The 19,928-nt window shown below is 43.3% G+C and overlaps 1 protein-coding gene across 1 annotated transcript; it reads left to right on the forward strand.

Annotated features, from left to right (window-relative positions):
* The first annotated feature begins 7,438 nt into the window (after positions 1-7,438).
* On the forward strand, positions 7,439-19,901 carry Pdzd9 (PDZ domain containing 9). The gene is made up of 3 exons (XM_029568661.1): positions 7,439-7,583; positions 13,386-13,575; positions 18,813-19,901. Exons 1-3 carry the CDS (start codon positions 7,454-7,456, stop codon positions 19,174-19,176), a joined length of 684 nt encoding a protein of 227 aa, XP_029424521.1. The 5' UTR covers positions 7,439-7,453; the 3' UTR covers positions 19,177-19,901.
* The last annotated feature ends 27 nt before the right edge of the window (positions 19,902-19,928 follow it).

A 19,928-nucleotide genomic window follows, 5' to 3' on the forward strand; every position in this document is an offset into this window, starting at 1 on the left:
AATAATATAATATATTGTGTTGTTAATATAATTATTATACAAATATAAATTCTTCCTTTCATCCTCATAGCATTTCCCAGACCTCCTGATGTCTGTTTCTCTCTAAAAGGTTCCAGGTCTCAGGTTAAAGCCCACATGCATGTGTACACACACACACACAACCACATTGAATCCAAAAGATTAAAGAATCTTTTTCCCATCAAGTTAGTGACTATATCATTGCAGACAACAGTGACCTATCCAGTTCCTTCCTGCCTACCAGGACAGGGAGTGTAGTTACCAGAAGCCAAATATGCTGCTTACAGATTTCCTGTTTTCAGTCCTACATCCTACTCTTGCCCCTAGAGCTGATAATTAAGAGTTCCAAGCCTCTGAGATCTACCAAAGCAGTTTCCCTCTATACAGCTGAGTGGGATTTTAGTAAGAACAAACCTGAGGGGCTTAGGAGGGGTGGGGTGACGAATCAAAAAGAAGCATGTTCTAGTTCCAGCCCTGCTACTGACTCGAATTTGAGAAGCTCCTGTACCTGCTCTGGGCCTCTTTCTCCTATCTCCCTGCAACAGACTTGCAGAACCACTTTGGCTTGATGGAAGTATCCCATCCTCTCACCTGGGGAAAACAGCTGGGGTCTTTCTATACAGAGATGAGCCACCATGCTCCTTATGGCAGAAAGTCCTTCGGGACCCAGAAGATCATAGAAGGCCCCCAGGTGGGAGCTGTGTTGGCAGTCTGAAGACATAAATAGCCAGACTGTGGCTGTTAGAGGGCCATGAATATGGTGTGCTTTATTGTGATGGATGGTAGGCCTCAGCGCAGAAGAGGTTTAATCCAGATGAGACTTCAGGGAAAACCATCTTAGAGACTGTGCCACCATTCCCCACTTTAAGGAGTGTCCTTGGCCTGATGTGATAATGAACACACTTCTCAGGGGGTCAAGTTTGCTACATGGGCCAAGAATATGCTGGATATGTGTTCCCAGGGTTTTTAGGGTTAGAGAAAACAAAAAGTCAAATCCAGAGGTTAACAGCTTGTACCTAAGCTCAAATGGCAGTTTCTCTTGTAGGTTGGAACTGACTCAGAGATGAAAGGTTATTGATCAGTGTATAGGAAGTTTATTAGCTAGCGGTTTCAGGACCAAATCTGGTGGGAGAAAGGAAGTGTTATTAGACAGAAGTCAACTGGAGGCATAGGAGGCTTTGGCAGACCCAGAGGGACCTTTCAAGCTAGAGTGCTTGTTTTGAGTTGTTCTATTGGGGTGAAGGGACCAAGTCTTTCCATTCCTAGTACTGAGCAGATGTTAGGTACTAGCTTTCCCAGGAATGGGACATGACCTTAGGGAAGGCAGCTCTGCTAAGCCAAGGACAGTTCCCCAAGAAGATTGGCAGGAGGCTGGGGACATGACTCAGTTGTAAAGCACTTACTATGCAAGCATGAGGGCCCAAGTTTGGATCCCCAGAACCCATGTTAAAAAGCCACCTACAGTGCCTGTAATCCCACTGCTGGAGGAAATAGAGATGGGGGATCCCTGGGACTTACTGGCCAGTCAGTCTAGCCAGATTGGCGAGCCACAGGTTCAATGAGAGATCATGTTTCAAAAAGTAAGGTGGAGAGTGATAGATGAGCTCTGTCCACACACAGGCACATACATATACCTGTGTACACATGTGCATACATATACATACTGTTGCTGAGATCTGTCAACCTACAACCCTCTCAGCTGGGGAACAGTCCCAGCCCTGAAGGGGCATTTATGTAACATAGGGCAGTGTTTGCCACAGCTACTCCCCTGGTGCTGGTGCTTTGCAGATGCAGGCATGAGGTTTTTTTTTTTTTTTAATTTTTTTAAATAGGATCTTATGTGGCCCAGGCTGGCATGAAATTCAGAACCCTCCAGCCTCTGTTTATAAAGTGTTGGGATGACAGGTATATACCACCATATGTGGCTAATATATTTTTCTTTTTAAATTATTTATTTTTATTTTATGTGCATGAGTGTTTTCCTGCAGGTATATAAGTGTACCACAATCATGCAATTCCTGTGGAGTCCAGAAGAGGGCGTCGGGTCCCCTGGAACTGGAGTTGCAATTAGATGTTATCTGCCATGTGGGTCCTGAGAACAAAACCCGGGTCCTCTTCAAGAGCAGTCACTGCTCTTAACTACTGAGCCATCTCTCCAGTGCCAAGCTAATAAAATTTTCAATTCTCCAATATCTTCAAATAAATTGTGTCTATAGGAAACTGGGCCATGTTTATCCAGCGACTTGAATTTCCTCCATATCACTTGTGTGCTGGTAAGTTGTCAACCTGACACACCTGAGAAGAGGCTCAGTTGGGAAATTGCTTCCTTTGGGTTGGCCTGTAGCCATGTCTGTGGGGCATTTTCTTTCCTTTCTTTTTTTTTTTTTTTTTTTTTTTTGGGTCTCCCAGTAGCCCCAGCTGGCCTAGAACTCACTATGGAGACCAGACTGCCCTTGAACTCACAGAGATCCGCCTGCCTCCTGCCCTCCAACTTCTTTCATGTCCCTCCCACTTCCCCTCCCAACTTAACATATTTTCTTTCTTTTTTTAAAAAATATTTTATTATTTTTATTTTATGTGTATGAGTGTATTGTCTGCATATGTGTAAGCGCCCATATTGTGCAATGCCCTCAGAGGTCAGAAGAGGGTGTTGCATTCCTTAAAACTGGAATTATGGATAGTTGTTAGCTGCCATGTGGGTGCTGGGAATCAAACCCGGGTCCTCTGCAAGAGCAGTCAGTGCTCTTAACCACTGAGCCATCTCTCCATGCCCACCCCCATTTTCTTGATTGTTGAGTGATATGGAAGGGCCCAGCCCACTGTGGCCAGTGTCACCCTTCAACAGATTGTCCTGTATTGTATAAGGAAGTAGGCTGGGCACAGGTCAGGGGAGCAAGTCAGTAAGCAGCATTCCTTCACAGTCTGTGTTTCAGCTCCTGCCCTGAAGCCTGCTTTGGCTTCCCTTGATGGTGGGTTGTGCCATAAGCCAAATAAACCCTTTCCTCCTCAAGTTGGTTTTGGTCAGCGTTTTTATCACAGCAATATGAAAGCAAACCAGAACAACCCATACTTGGGATACAGCTTACTCAGATTTTATAAAACACTGTTCTACTGTAGTCAAAAGCAAATCTAGGACCAGCAAGATGGCTCAGCAGGTAAAGGCAGCTGCTGTGGACCCTGACAACCTGAATTTAATCCCTGAGACCCCCATGGTGGAAGGAGAGAATCAACTCCTGAAAGTTGACCTCTGTCTCCACAAATGTGCCATGGCATGTGTGCTGTCTCAAAAAGAAAAGAAACACGGGCTGGAAAAATGGCTCACCAGTTAAGAGTGTGTACTGCTCTTCCAGAGGACCTGAGTATGATTCCTAGCACTCATGTTGGGCATCTCACAGCGGCCTATAATTCCAACAGCCCTACACTCACATACACAACACACATAATTAAAAAATAATAAAATACTTTTTAAAAAAGAAACACTGCCAGGTGTGGTGTCCACACCAGCACTTGGGAAGCAGAGGCAGGAAGATTTCTGTGAGATTGAGGACAGCCTGCTCTACATAGCGTGTTCCACACCAACAGTGGCTAAGGGAGATCCTGTCTCAGAAAACCAAAACAAAAACAAAAACAAACAAACAAAAAACCCACAAAGTGTATCATTTTTTTTTTATACCCTAGTTCTCAACTTTGATTTTCTGCTTTTATGGTCTGAGAGTACGTTCTTCAGTACCCTAGTGGGCATCTTTTCCTGTTGAAAACTTATCAGAGGGGGCTGCTGCTACAACTTATCTTGAGGCAAGACTAATATGCTCATCATTTCCCTCTCATTTTTAAATTTTATTTTATGTATACAAGCATCTGTGTTATGCAATGCCCATGGAGGCCAAAAGAGGGCATCGTATCCACTGGAACTGCAGATACCAACAGTTGTTAGCCACCATGTGGGTGTGAGGAATCAAACCTGGGTCCTCTGCAAGAGCAGCCAGTGCTCTTAACTGCTGAACTATCTCTCCAGTCCCCATTTCCCTCACTTAAACACCCAAGATTCCCCTCATCCTTTGTCAGACCTTTGATGTGGTGAACATGTTGGGGTAGCTTAGGACCCGCCCCTCCATTTCCAATTTAAGCCACAGAGGATGGAGGGTAGTGGGAATTTCAACTTCTTTAGCTCTGAAAGGAAGTCTGGACAGCATAGCACAGTATCCATGAGCGTTTGTGTCACACATTTCCACTATTCAGTATGACCTTGGCATCTACTTTAAAGAGATTTTTCAGTCTGAGAAGGAAAGACAGCCGATGTGCTTTATTCCCACAAACAAACACTCATCATTCCCCCACTGGCAGGAAGATGAAGGATGCATTTTGTAACAATGCATTTGGTACCCGAGTAGACCCCTGCCCAGACTGAAAGAAGGAACAGGTAACCTATCAAAAAAAAAAAAAAAAAAACCCACACCAGGAGGTTCCCTTTGGAAGCTACAACATTGGATTTACCCAATGAAAACTCTGCTCCGGTTTATTGTTTGCAAAGGCCTAGGAAACAGGAGAATAAGCTGGGACCTACCCAGGCTCACCATACAAAGCCTGACAGAGTGGCCAACTCCCAAGAGATGTTTGGTTACTCTTTGCTGGAGGACTGAATGGCCTACGTGGTTAACTTTTCTTTCATCAGTGTGGGGATCTACTTCATCGTGCTAGTTCCTCTTTCTCCTAGAATTTATTTTCCATACTTTATATTTTCCTAAAATTCTCCCCTTCATCCATTTTTATAACTCTAAGTTCCAAGAAGATACAGTCTGGGTTTGTTTCGTCTAGTCACATGTCATCAGCATCTCCACAAGCCACAGGGTGGCTTCCAGGGAATATTTGTTGTATGAGTGTGTGTGTGTGTGTGTGTGTGTGTGTGTGTGTGTGTGTATGTGAAGAAGGGTTATTTTGTAAAAACGAAGGAAGCAGTAATCCATCTCCTAATAGTGACTCATTGTTTCCAGGCCAGCCTTAGCTCATCTACAACACGCACAAATAAAGTTCCGTGGCAAGGCAGTTGGCTGTAACAATATTTAAAAATACCATTCCTTGGGGAACAGCCGGGGATTCTAGGCCCTTCTAGGTATTCTGTGATCTGTGATCTCCTGGCTAGGGTACCCTTCTGGAGCCTTCCTTGGGTTCTCAGGCACTTTCCCGCGTTCTCTCCCGGTCCGCATTTCAATGTTTCAGTGAAGGGCCTGGTATGAGCCAGGCACTCTGCTTGTCCCTCTACAAATCTAGTTCTTTCCATCGAAGTTTTCACACACTACATTGTAGTTTTCACTCATGACACGTTTTCCAGGGTCCGGGTGGAGACTGTAGGGCTGTTCAAGTTCTGGGAGGCAGCCTCGCAGCGCCTCCTGGCGGCTGTCCAGAGGGGCGGCGGCCGATCTTTTCGCGTGGCCCCCAGGCCGTGGTTTTGCCTATGGTCCTCGAGGATTCCAAACTGTTGGGAGTTGGACAGATTTCAGCCTTGGCTCCCGGAGGCTCAAAGACCCTCCCTGGGAAATGGAGAGGGCCTCACAGAAAAGCAAACATGGTAAATGGGGTATGGAAAAAGGGTGATGTCTGGGGTTCCAAGCCTGCCTAGCTTTTCTTTCTCTGTAAAATAGCTGTCACATTGCTGGTTTGGGAGTTGACTTCTCAGGATTGCTTATTCATCAAGATTTAATTTGCATAGAGCAAGACAGTCTTTTTTAATGGGCAGTTCAGTATATACCACCGTTGAACCATTACCACAATCAGGATAGGGAACAGGCCCACCACTCCTAAATTACCCTGCGACTGCACCTTGGAAGCCAATTCTTTTCTCCACCCCAATTTCTTCCACTTTTTTTTTTTCTTCCATGTGGGTCCCAGGGATGGAACTCAGGTCATCAGGCTTGGCTACAAGTGTCTTTACTTGCTGAATCATCTTGCCTGCCCCTCTGCTATCTTTTGAAAAGTTTCATAGACTGCATCATAAGCATGTTTAACGTGTAAGCTGAAGTTGGACATGGACAAGGACATTTGTGGAAAGAGCTATGAGTCCCATGAACTCTCCACAGCTGGGCATGGGAAGGTGGGGAAACCTACCTCCCAGCAGTGACCATGTAAACAACACCAGAGTCTCATGACCTTGGCAAAGTCTTGGTGAATTGCTGAGTTGTATGTGGAATATGGGAAAGGTGTGTTAAAAACAGCTCTCCCCAGAAGCTTCCTGTGTTCTGAAAAGCAACCTTCTAGAAACTTCCTCTGGGGAAATTGCTTATTGTTTCAAATCACTCCTTGGTCCCAAGCCTTTGGATTTTCCTCCCAGATTCTGGCTCCTTCTACTTCTGTCCATGTCCACTGTCAGGACCAGCATGCTTGGGTGACTGGAATATTTCTTCATTTCTCATTTCCACTGTGGGCTCCATTATACCACACAGCACTCAGAATATTGATTTTCTTTTTCCAATATTATTTTTAAGAGTGTATTGCCTGCATGCAAATGCACCTGTGTCATGCAATACCCACAGAAGCAAGAAAAGGGCATCAGATCCCCTGAAATTGGAGTTAGGGATGGTTATTAGTTGCCCTTTGGTTGTTGGAAACTGAACCTGCTTTGCAAGAGCAATCAGTGCTTTTAACTGCTGAACCATCTTTCTAGCCCCTTGATTTTCTTTAAAAGAATGAAAACATGATCAGAGCCAGATTAAATTCTAAGATTTCTTTATGGTAAGCCTGCTTACCAACCCATCTGCTCAGCCACACCACTTATCTTCTACTGGCCTCTTTCAGTTCCAACAAAGCCTGCTCCTTCTTGTCTTAGAACCTTGATTCTGTTTGCTCCCTCCCATCTTGATTTGCCTAAATATTTCGGGTTGGACCTCTCAACCTTGATTCATGTTTCTCCTTGAGGGAAGCCTGGTTCCCTTCCCCATATGAAACCTAGACTCCCTGTTGTTCACTCTTGGAGCTCTCTACCCTTTTCCTTCATTGCATGTATTCAGTTTGGCATTCAATTTAAATTTACATAACTTACTGATAGCCGTGTTCTCCACTAGGCTGTGGAATCCATAAGGGCAACAAACTCATCTAGTTCAACATGGTAAAACCAGGGTCCAAGTATATTGCCTGCATCAATCACTATTTGTTAAGTGAATGGATAATAACTGATACTGATTAAACACCCAGGATGTTACTAGGCCACTGTACAAAGGCCCTTTAGCTGTCTCATTTAATTCCGCCACACTTTACAATACTCACCTTACCAAAGGGAAAACTGAGGAATAGGACGGTTATGAAAGTATCCCAGCAGTCTAGTTTCAGAATTCCAGATTACTGCTATGCTGTTGTCTTTTAAGAACTGAAACATGTTTCCCTCTTTCTCTTAGTAAAAGGAGTCAGCCTCAAGGTCAAGGCTTCTGTACACAGCTTGAGCAAAATGAGGCAGACCAAACTCACTGTGGGCAGCCTTGGATTGGGTCTGATCATCATCCAGAATGGGCCATACCTCCAGATTAGCCACCTCATCAAGAAAGGGGCTGCAGCTGATGATGGGACACTCCAGCCAGGTGACTGTGGGTTCCATATGCCTCCTTCCCACCTGCCTTCAGGGAATCACCATGATGATATGGTGATGATGATGTCTGAGAATTTTCTATGGGGCAACCAATTGCTACCATTTGTATAATGTTCATTTTTGGGTGTGTTAATTCATTTGATTCTTATGATAACAATCTGGTGGGAAGTGCTTTTATCCTTTTACAGGTCGGGAAACAGAAGCTTTCATCTTGTAAGTGGGATACAAACACAGACCTAGTATCACTCCAGAGCCTAGGACTATATGTGCATAAAGATTTCTTCCTTCCTGGGTGGTATGGTATTAATCACAGCTATCACTGGAGTTGTATGAGCTCATCCCACTCTCCCAATAATCCCAGAGGTAGATTCTGTATCAAACTATCACACAAGGAATTGGATCCTTAGTTATTGCTGGAATTTAAACCCTCCTTTTCACCAGTGCCACCTCATTTCTCAGATCTCATGCATTTTCTTTTTCTTTCTTTGTCTTTTTTTGGTCTTTTTTGAGACAAGGTCTCCCTGTAGCCCCAGCTGGCCTGGAACTCACTATGCAGACCAGGCTGGGTCCTGTGGGCTTTTCTGCTTCGTCTATGCTTCTTTGGAGTCAGGTGATAACTGATTGTTGATAACCAGGCATACATTCCAGGATGGTAGGATGGGACAGAAGCATGTGCTGGTTCATGCCTATGACATGGAATCTCATGGCAGAACTGTAGTGGGCTCTTTGAAGTTAGTGGCAATCTAGAGTTCAATTTAAACAAAAGGTTTTATTTCATTGTTAATTATGTATATGTGTGTGGGTATGTGCTGAAGAGTGCTGTGCCCAGAGTCCAGAAGAGGGCATTGGATCTGAAGATGGAGTTATAGGTGGTTGTAACTTGTAATGTGGGTGTTAGAAACCAAACTCCAGTTGTCTGGAAGAGCGGCAAATAAGCCATCTCTCCAGATTCAGTTCAATTAGAAATATTTTATTATAATTTTTAAACTTTTTAAGTGTCTGAGTGCATTGCCTACATGTATGTAAGTGCACCTGTGTTGTGCAATGCCCGTGGAACTGGAGTTATGGACAATTGTTACCAACCATGTGGGTGCTGGAAACCGAACCTGGGTCTTCTAAGAGCAGCCAGTGCTCTTAACTGTTGAATCATCTCTCCAGCACCACCACCCCCAACCCCCTGCAAGCTCAATTTTTATATCCACCTACAGAGGACTTAAAAGATTTACCTGGGGCTGGAGAGATGGCTCAGTGGTTAAGAACACTGGTTGTTTTTGCAGAAGACCCATGTTTGAATCCCAGCACCCATATGGCAGCTAACAACTGTCCGTAACTCCAGTTCCAGGGGATCTGATGGCCTCTTCTGTCCTCTGGATGACATGGGTGCACTTACCTACATGCAGGCGGAACACTCATACACGTAAAATAAAAAAAAATAAAAATATAAAAAAGATTTACCCACAGTGTTGGCCCAGTTGTTGGGTCTGCACTTGAGAAATGAACCACAATGAGTATTTGTCCCAGGCATTGTGCAAAATGTTCCCATTATTACTGAAAATGTTTGCAATACTTCTGGAATACAGACAATGGAATTTAGGCACTTCAAGGAATGTAATAATTGGTTCAAAATATACAGATAATCAGCCAGGTGTCATAGTCCATACCTGTAATCTCAGCACTTGGAAGGTTAGAGACAGAGGGATCAAAAGTGCAAGGCCATTCTGGGCTACGTAAGTCCCTGCCTGGAAAAAAACAAAAAAGAAAAATAACAGACAGACACACAGACACACAGACATGCAGACACGCACACATGAACAAAGAGCTAAGTTTGTGGTCAGAGCTTGGATTTGAACCCACCATCTCCTAGAAAACCCACACCATGTTATCAATTGTCCAATAAAGAGAAGTGAGCTTTCAGTGCAGAAGGGATTCTGGGCATCAAATAAATCTCTTCATGACAATTAGTTTCTATGCCATTCAATCATGTTGGACAGTGATCATGGGATTTGCTATTTGATATCTGCCAGCTTCGCTACTTCTCATTCATGTGCTTTAAAGTTCTATGTCCTTTGTTTCATCTTGACTTCCTAATGCGGTGTTGGTTTATTATGGCTGTGTGGCTTTAGCAGTCTGACGTACAAAGCCTTAAGATATTAATGCAGTTTTTTTTTTGGGGGGGGTCTTTTTGAGGCAGGGTCTTCTGTAGCCCTGGCTGACCTGGAACTCACTATGTTGAGCAGGCAGGCCTTGAAGTCACAGAGATCCATCTGCCTCTGCCCGCCCCCAAGTGCTGGGATTAAAGGTGTGTGCCACCATGCCTGGCTTAGATATTAATGCAGCTTTGACAGTGGATAGCAGCCTAGCACTGACGTCATTCATTCACTCAGCCCTACCATGCTCATTCATTCAGTCGTTCAGCATTTCCTTCTGTGTGCAGGTCCTGGACAGCCAAACAAATATGGTCACTAACCACTCAGAACGTGTACAACTTACAGCCTGGTTAGGAGGAACAGAGAAAATCTATTCTTCAGTAGTGGCATGGCTGGTGCAAAGTTGATTTAATATAGGTAATCAAAACAAGTTTATACAATGTCATTCCCATAGCCTATTAAAGCAGAATAAAAAGATGTGTAATGAGGTTGGTATTCATAAATACCAAATTGGTGTCTCTATGAAGGGCAATGTTAATATCTACTGCCAGAGTAATCACATTCATGCCTGACACATCTGGTTTACAGCCAGAATGGTCAGGGAATGAAGCTGTTTATTTCTGCTCTCTTGATAAAAGCCACCCTCTTACAACATAATTAAGCAGAACACCAAGCCATAGCTTTCAGCGATAAACATTCCTTTTAAATAAACTCACCCAGAGGTTACATTTTGCTATTGTAACTAACCGCGGCAGGGACGAGCATAGCTCCTGGATTTCTCCTTCCTTTCTGAGGCAGGGTCTCATTATGCAGCTCAGGTTAGCCTTGAATGATAGTCCTTCTGCCTCAGCCTTTCTAATGCTGGCTGTACACAGGTGGTTTCGCCTCCAGCTGCTTCTCAAGACGAAAGTAGGTTTCCTCTACTTTTCTAGGTACTCGCTTTCTGGAATAGTGTGACTTTTGTTTCTGATCGGATCTGGCACTAGAGAAATCTGTCTTTAGCATTCCTCATAGGCTCCCTTGCCACCAGCATAATTCCTAACTGTAGCCCACTGGGATGCAGTATCGGCCAAGATGCCTCTTCTTGAGCCCTGAGCTTGACTTTCATCTGTCTTGAATTAAGGTGATTGGAGATTCCTAGTTTCACATGCATGGACAGGCAAACATCTCATGTCAATTATAAAGTCCCCATAACACTGGCAGGATGGCAGTCCTAGTGACTGAAAACTAAGATTTTCTTTAGTGCAAGTCTGTCCTTAAAGGGCAAAGCTTTTGTGATCTCTCTGTAAGGTCTCTGCATGTTCCTCATTGCCAAGCAACAGGAAAATTTTGTTAAGGCACTGAATTTAGGATACCAGGTATGACAGAATTGCTAGAAAGGCTGGAGAACCAGATTTGGAAACCGGAAAGATTAAAGGGCCCTGGGATCTGAATTCCCACTGCAGCTTCCTCTGAAGGCTCAATGACTCAGATGGGAGCGCCCGGTGGCTGGGTCAAGTTTGCAGTCTGCATCCTAGCTCCTGGGGGGTGGGGGTGGGGCGAGGTGGGTTAGTCGGTACAAGTCAGTAATTGTCTCTGTGGCTTTCTTCATTGGAGGCTGTGGGGCTTTGTTACTAAGATGTAGTTCTTGCCCCACCTGCTGGGTGCTGAGAAGCTCCATGATGACCACAATGCTCCCCATGCTCCAGCACTGTTTCCTTTTTAATTGAATTTTTGAGAATTTCATACATCTTTTTAAACATGTTTAGACCCCTCTCTCCTATTTATACCCCCCCTCACTGGATTTCATGCATTGTCATACATGTTAAGGCACATTTATGTCCCCAAATGTTCCTCTAAGTCCATTCACTGGAGCCTAGTCAACATATTTAGTGTCACTCCCTCAAAGAAAAAACTAGCTGTCCCACTCCCAGCAGTCATCCGTTGCCAATACCTCCTCAGCTAAGGCTCCAGCAGTTTTCAACTGAGGGACCTAGCTCTCAGTTCCTTTGAGCAGCTGCTGGTAGTGGTGGTGCATTCTAGTAGGGTATGCTGAAGACGTAGAGCCAAAAGAGCAACAAGCTTGCATTCCTTTGAACTAACATTCTGCATTTACATAGTCTAAGCATAATTAATAAAAGCTCACTGTCCATTGTTTTGCATATAATTATTTCCCTAACTTAATTTGGCTTGGGGCAAACATTTAAAATAGAAGCCTTGGGGGCTGGAGAGATGGCTCAGTGGTTAAGAGCACCGACTGCTCTTGCAGAGGACCCAGGTTTGATTCCCAGCACCCACATGGTGGTTAACAACCATCTGTCGCTCCAGTTCCAGGGAACCTGATGCCCTCTTCTGACCTCTGTGGGCATTGCATGACACGGGCACATTTACACGCATGCAAGCAATACACTCATACACATAAAATAAAAAAAAAAAGCATTAAAAAAAATGGAAGCCATGCTGCTTTGTTTAGTTTCTTTGCTGTGCAGGGCCTGGAAACTGGCAGGCAGGCAGGATAGAAAGCAGGGCATTTGCTTATCCCGTAATCTAAGTGGCTCTTTTCTTCACTAGTAGTAACCACTCATTTTATTTGGAACTAATATATATTCAGAATCCCAAAGTAGGGCTCGGAGTATAAATGGTTTTTAGCCTCTGCTAAGCCAAGAACTTCAGAAGTATCTCAAAAAGGCTATTGCTATTAAGAAACTTCTTGGTTGGCCATGGTACACCCCTTATATCTCAGCACTCTGGAGGCAGGGGCAGATGGATATCTGTCAGTTGCCAGCCTGGTCTACATAGTGAGTTCCAGGACAGCCAGAGCTACACAGTCTCTGTTTAAAAAAAAAAGAAAGTTCTTGTAAGCATTCTTCAAGAACACTCATGTCAAAGAACTGAATGTTTTGAATAAGACTGAAGTCTGGCTTTGGTTCAAAACTGTCCATTATTGTGATGGTTGGTTTTAATGTCAATTTGCCACAGACTAGGATTAGTAGGGAGCGTCAAGGGAGGCACTGATGACTGCCCTAACTCTTGTGGAAGTGGGAAGACCTGTCTCAAATGCTACACTAGTAGTAGCTCAGGTAAAAGGGCGTGGCAGAGAATATTGCCTTTTTGCAATATTCTTTGGTCTTCCCTCTTGCCTCAGGCATGGTTTGTCCTGTTGCCTCCTTCCCGATATCAGAACCAGTGTTTCCAGGCTTTCATCGTTGACCAAGGACCAGCAGCTCTCCAGGAACCCTCTAGGTTTTCAGTCCTAGACTGGCACTGCTGAGGTCCCTGGCCTCAAAGACTGAACAGCTACTGGGTTCTCAGCCTCTCAGGTGTGAGACAACTGTTACTTCAACATAAGCTGATTAAGCATTCTTTTAATATAGTCATCCTATTGGGTCTGTTTCTCTAGAGAACCCTGACTCATAAGTATGAATCAATAAAATATTTTCAATAAAGCAACCAAGTAATATAACCCTTTTCTCAATTGTATTTTATTTATTTTTATTTTGTGTTTTGCCTGCATGTAAGTACACCTGTGTATGCAATACCCACAGAGGCCAGAAGAGGGCATAAGATCCCCTGGAAGAACAGCCCGTGCTCTTAACTGCTGAGCCCTGTCTCTAGCCCCCAATAAGGCCCTTTTCAATCTACTAACTTTACTTTTTTCTCTTTTTCAGGTGATATTCTGATTAGTGTTGGCCATGCCAATGTGTTAGGATATACCCTTCGTGAATTTTTAAAGCTTTTGCAAAATATCATCATAGGAACAGTTCTACAAATCAAGGTTTACCGAGACTTTATTGATATACCACAAGAATGGCAAGAAGTATATGATTTAATCCCTGAGACCAAATTTCCAGTACCACAGTAAGTAGCTTACTTAGGAACTGTTACAGAACTCCCAGGCCTGAGGCATAGGTTATGGTTTAACATGAGAATCACCCAATGGTAAGAACCACAGGAAGGGCTACCGACATTGCCAGAACTTGGTGAACTTCTAGAATCTTTTGCAAAACACATCTGCAGGACCTCACAGGAGGCAGTATGAGAAAGCCACCTTGGAGTTAAAAACCAGCAGTCATTGATGGGAACTTTGTTCCATCTACCTGCATGCACTGTGCCCGTCTAGTCAGCCCTAAAACATACGTGAGAAGGGCCTGCAGTAATGGTTCAAGTGGATAAAGGGCTTGCTGTGTAAGTATGAGGATCTGAGTCTGGGTCCTCATAAAAGGTAAACATGGTGGCATATGCCGAACCCCAGAGCTCGCAGGACAGAGACAGGAAGATCCCCAGAGCTAATGTTGGTCAGTCAGCCAGTCTTGAGACCCTGTCAAAAAAAAAAAAAAAAAAACAAGGTGGAGAGTGATAGAGGCCAAGGCCTACCCTCAACCAGTGGCCTTCTTATGTGCACACATACACACGCAAACTATGCTGAGAATTCTATTTCCTTGATTAACTTCTTTCAGTATCCTTTCCAACAACATTCAAGCCTCTTATGCTCCTCCCTTCTTAGCAAGCAACCACCCCAAGTCTGCTCCCTTCCCTGCCCCTCTTGCCTTGCCCTGTTCCTGTCTCAACCCGACGGATGAAAAAGCTGTTAGACCTCTCCATTTCCTCAGGAGACACTTCCTAGGTACCCCTGTCTAGGAATAGCTTTTACCCTCAGCTAAGGCCTCTTCCCAGGGTCTCCTGCAGCCTTCATGGTGAAATTCCAGGTGGCTCTTGCTGGCTTTTGTTTTTGTTTTTGGCAGGGTTTCCCTAGTCATAGCCCGCCTGGAACTCACTATGTAGACCAGGCTGGCCTCCATCTCAGAGATCCACCTGTCTCTGCCTCCTGAGGGCTGGGATTAAAGGGGTGAGTGCCACCATGCCCAGCACTTACTTGCCTTTTAAGCACCACTAGACTCTTTACAACTACCCACTCTTTATTCCCACCCTTGGCATATCTACCTCTTCCGTAAGACAACCCCGACTTTCCTATTACCTCTGGCCACTTCCTGTCTTCTAGGCAGTCTCAGTGCCTATGATTTGTTACCATCCACATACCAATCACTTGTAAACTGCATTATTTCCAAACTTGTATTAAACCCACTTATTTCCATTTATATATACAACAAATTCCTAAATTTATGCTTAAAAGCCAGTTGTATTAGTTATCTTTTCGTATCTGTGACCAAAATGCCTGAGAGAACTTAAGAATTTATTTTGGCTCATGGTTTCAAAGGGTTTGGCCCCTGGGCACTTGGTCCCATGTATTTGGGCAGAACATGATGGTGATGGGAAATGTATGGTTGAAAAGCTTCACCTCAGGTGGCGGGGAAGTGGAAACAGGAAGGGGCTAGGGACAGTGTATCTCCAGGAACCCCCACTGACCTATTCCCTCCAACTAGGTCTTCCTTCCTGGTTTCCTCCAATTCCCAAAAACCAATGGTCTCCAGAGGCCATGTCTTAATGGGGTAGGATTTGCCTAGTCAGCAAGCCATAAATGTAGGGTTATGCATGATTCTTTCATCTCCTCTATCATTCTGTCAACCAATCATTAAGCCTTCTCATTGCTTTGTTTTTGTTTTTTTTTGAGACAGGGTCTCCCTGTAGCCCCAGCTGGACTGGAACTATGTAGACCAGGCTGGCCTCAATCTCATGGAGATCCACCTGCCTCTGCCTCTCAAGTGCTGGGATTAAAAGCACGCACCAAAACACCATGCACTACTTTGTGTCTTGTCAAACTGCCTATTTTTCCCCATTACCACTGTTCCAAAATCACCAGTTGGTCTCCTTGCACCTGCCCTTGCTTTTTGTTTATTCTCTACACAGAATGTTTATTCTCTTCTGCAAATATGATCATGGCATGTTCCAGCTGAAAGATTTTAAGATCTCTTGGTCTTAGGATAAATGCCCAAGTCCCTACCATGGCCTGGCTGAGTGCCACTCTTATGGTCCTCCAGTTCTCTAGGCTCTTTGCTTCTACCTTATGTAGTTCTGAGTACACCATTCTGAGAACTTCGTCCATTTGTACTTCAAGGCTCGCAGTGCAAACTTTCTCTAGAGGCCTTCCTACAGGAAGTGTTAGTACAGCCAAGACCACCTGTCATGTGTTCTCATACTCGGAGTACTCTCTCCATAGACTGCAATTTTTTTTTTTTTTTTTTTTTTTTTTTTTTTTTTAGAGACAGGGTCTCCCTGTAGCCCCAGCTGTCCTCCCAGAACGCATTGTTGAACTCACAGAGATCCACCTGCCTCTGCCTCCCAAGTGCTGGGATTAAAGGTGTGCGCCACCATGCCTGGCCATAGATTGCAATTTTAATTAAACTACTGATATCAGTTTTTCCCTGGTCTCATGTTCTACACAACACTCCCTGACATACCTGCTCTTAGAATAGTCCCTGTAGTCCTGTTAGAGGTAAGCTCTCAGAGGGCCAATTAGGGGATTTGTTAATTTTTCATTCTGGGCAAGTCCCATGGTAGGTTTAGGGGAACAAGACAGATTCCATTCTTGTCTTCATGGAGTTTACATTTTCCCAGGGAAACAACTGCTCTTTCGGAGTGGGAGGTGAGCAAAGCACATCTGGGCTACATCGGACCCTTGGGTCCCAAGTTTGAGTCTGAAGAAATAAAGATGATATATAAAGGCCATTTTCTAGTCTTTGTCTGAGCCATAGATCTTTGAGCAGTGCACAGCAACAGTAACCTGCTGTTTAGCAATTCTAATGGAATTAAGGACCACTCTTAGCAAAGCACTGAGCAAAGCAATACTTAAGAGGTTTAACCAGGAGCCAGTAACACTGTTTTGACTTGAGTCATCAGGTGTTGGTGTTTTTTTTTTTTTTTTCATTAAACTTTTTTTTTTTCCCCTTCATTTCAAAAAATTTCAAAATCAAAAGTATGATATATAGTTGCCAAATCCGCAAATATCTCATGGAAAGAATCAGTATCTCTGGTTTCTCCTGAAAAGTCTGCATTCCCACCTGGTGACAGACTCCCGGCATACCTCCTCTTAGAATAATCCCTGTAGTCCTACTAGAGGCTTGAGTGAAGGAGCAGATCAGGCAGACTGGAGAAAAATGCTTTCTCACAATCAGGCCAATATTGACTTGATTAAAAATTGTCAAGCATGGTGGCACAAACCTTAGATCCCAGCACTGGAGAGGCAGAGGCAGGCAGATCTCTATGAGACCGAGGCCAGCCTGGTATATACAGAGTTCCAGGATAGCTGGGGCTACAAGAAGACCCTGTCATTAAGGAAAAAAAAAAAAAAAAGTTTTCTGCAATGATGGAAATGTTCTGAGTTGTTTCATATGCTAGCCACTAGCCACAATGGGAATTTAAAATTTTATCCAAGCGTAATTTAAAATCAATAGCCACACAGAGCCCTTGTATTGGACAGGGTGACTCTAAGCATTTTTATTACACTGAGAAATTTGAAATCAGAGTATTAAAATGTGAGGATAGCAGGCTGACTATTCAAAAGCAAAAAGAAATAGCAAAACTTGAATTTCATGTGGCTAAAGCCCCCAAACTTACAGCATAGTACCAAAGAGAGCTGAGTTCCTTTCTTAAGCAAATACAGGTAAGGGTCTTATTATGTGAGGGGATAGGAAAGGAACAGAGGGGCAGGAAAGGTTCTTTCAGTTACCAGATCTTGGATGCAGCTGGCTATATGATCCTTTGGATAGGCCTACTGCTTCCAGGGAACCTTGAACCCTGATGTATTCCTTATCTGGTGCCAGGTTAGCTCTATCATGTATGCTTTACCACTGCTTAACCAAGGATACCTCCTGAAATCTTTAAAAAAAATAACTTGGGGTAGGGGGTGGAGAGATGGCTAAGCAATTAAGAGTGCATACTGCTCTTGGGTCCAGAGGACCCAAGTTTGGTGGCCAGCACCCACATCAGGCGGGTCACAACCACCTGTTAATTCTAGCTCTAGAGGATCTGACACCCTCTTCTGAACTCCATGGGTATTGCACTGAAATGTACACATATCCACATAGTTAAGGAAAAGTAACTTGGATTCTGTTTTTTTCCAATCATTTTATGCTGGATAAACAAAGTCACACCTGCATCATCCACATTTCAACAATCAAGCTGAGTGTAGGGGCAAATTAAAAAAAAATCTTGAAAGCTTTTGGATGACAACAAACATGGGTAAAAGGGTACTGCAAAAATTTTTATCTGTGAGCTACAATGAAAAGCACCGTGACAGACTTACCAATAACTAAGAGGCTGAAGACCCCTGAGACCCCCTATTTCCTGACTCCCCTTTTGTTATTGTCATATGAGCCATGAGAACAGGGTTCAGGTGCAGAGGGCCAGCTGACCCTCATTCTAGGTGCAATGAAATTAACTCATCCTTTAAGGCCTAATACATTAGTCGGTGGCCTGGCTTAAGTCTGTGCAAAGTTTTTTAAAGTAGTGTGAAATAATGTAAGGCAAGATTTATTTTTACAATTGGTAAAAAAATTAAAAGGTACTTTGAAAAAGAGAACAACTTTAATGAATCAGATACTGCCAAACTAATTTGTACTATGTATGTGTATATTTGTGTTTGTGTACACACATATTTACCCACCCACCTTCCCTCCCTCCCGCCTATCTATACCTACCTACCTACCTATTTAACTATAAAATGAGCTGAAGCAAGCAAGTTATAAAACATCTTGAAATGGATTCTTAGTGCTGGAACATTTAAAGTCCCCTAACAAGATGTTTTATATCAACACTTCAGTGATGCACAAAAGTAGTGAGGGTAATTTGCATCTTTAAATTTTCATACAAAAAGAAAACTAAAAGGAAAGTGAAGATTTTAAATTATGTGTAGGTGTGTTTGTGTGAGCGTATGTTTACCTGAGTGCAGTGCCTGTGGAGACCAGAAGAGAGCATTGGGTTCCCTAGAGCTGGAAGTACAGGTGGTTGTGAGTCACCTGATGTAGGGAAATCAGGTTATTTGCAAGAGCAGTACATGCTTTTAACCACTGAGATATCTCTCTAGCTCCATGGATCTTAAAAAAAAAAAAAAAAATTTATGAGCCAAAGTAGTTATAAGATATAAGGGAAGTATTTATGTTCAGACATTAAAAATCCATTGCATTCACTCTTCATTTCAGCATAACGAAGAAAACAGAACAGTCAAAGGGTGAATTTTTCATGAGCAGTGATGACGAAGATGTTGTTTTAGATAAAAGACTTAAATATTACAGATATCCTCGGTCAGTTTGGAATTACCCTGTAAAGACACCAATATCTATCTCCACAGAATGGCATGGATATAAAAAGAAGGACCACATTATTAGTGTTGGAAAAGATATTAACAGCGACGTAATGATTCACAGAGATGACCAGAAGGAACTGAGGGCCCCTTCTCCATACTGGACAATGGTAGAGCAAGAAAATGCCATCTCCTCCTCTTCCTCCACTGCAGAGTCTTCCTCAGATGCCTTCTGGCTGGAGGACTATGCTCAAGTTGAATAGGGTAAAGGTCAACCAGTACCAAAGGTTGCTAGTAGCAGTTGCAAATCTATGACCATACAGTGTTTTTTAAAAATACCCAATTTTTATACCTTACCAGGTATAGCTTTTGCAGGAATTTCTACACAAGTATGTGTAGAATTAGCAATTCTTGTCTATGATTGTACAGAAAAGCCTTTATAATGAGAGCTAAAGACTTCCCTGAGGTCTCACAGGCCTCATAAATCTATTCTCAAAATAGCATCATAAATCAGGTCAGCAAGACCCCCTTTCTAAGTAAGAATTTCTCATCATTTACAAAATGTAGAAAAGGAACCCAATCATAAGAGTGTCTGAACATTTGCTTCTTAATAAACATTCCTCTTTATATATTTTTTGGCTGACTGTTCACATCAGGACCCCTGAGCCTACCTTTTCAGTCCTATTTTAGTTGGAATGCTGGACTGATAGTTAATGATTTAAAGGAGACATAATTAAAACACAAAAAGAGACAGGAGAGGAACACTGCTACAATGAAGGTAAATGAGGCACACAAATGAGGGAGCAGGCCTACAGCAGGTACACAGGATGAGCCACAGGGAATTTATGCTGCCTAGAAATAACTTCATTGCAAAAAGGGGGTAAAAACAAGACCATTCAACTGCTGTTACCCCAAAATGAGAAAATTTAAATTTAGTATCCTTAAAAATCCATCAATAATAATCTCCAATTTTTACCTTGATAGTTACTGTTTTAATTTTAATAGTTTCCAATAT

The sequence above is a fragment of the Nannospalax galili genome, unplaced genomic scaffold (genome assembly GCF_000622305.1).
Source record: "Nannospalax galili isolate Female #2095 unplaced genomic scaffold, S.galili_v1.0 scaffold381, whole genome shotgun sequence".
NCBI classification, from domain to species: Eukaryota; Metazoa; Chordata; class Mammalia; order Rodentia; family Spalacidae; genus Nannospalax; species Nannospalax galili.

Bases quoted from the DNA above. Each gene is read 5' to 3' on its own strand.
- Pdzd9 (XM_029568661.1), top strand. From the start codon at position 7,454: ATGAGGCAGACCAAACTCACTGTGGGCAGCCTTGGATTGGGTCTGATC. The intron at 7,584-13,385 runs GTGACTGTGGGT...TCTCTTTTTCAG, and splicing joins TGATGGGACACTCCAGCCAG to GTGATATTCTGATTAGTGTT. The intron at 13,576-18,812 runs GTAAGTAGCTTA...TCTTCATTTCAG, and splicing joins ACCAAATTTCCAGTACCACA to CATAACGAAGAAAACAGAAC.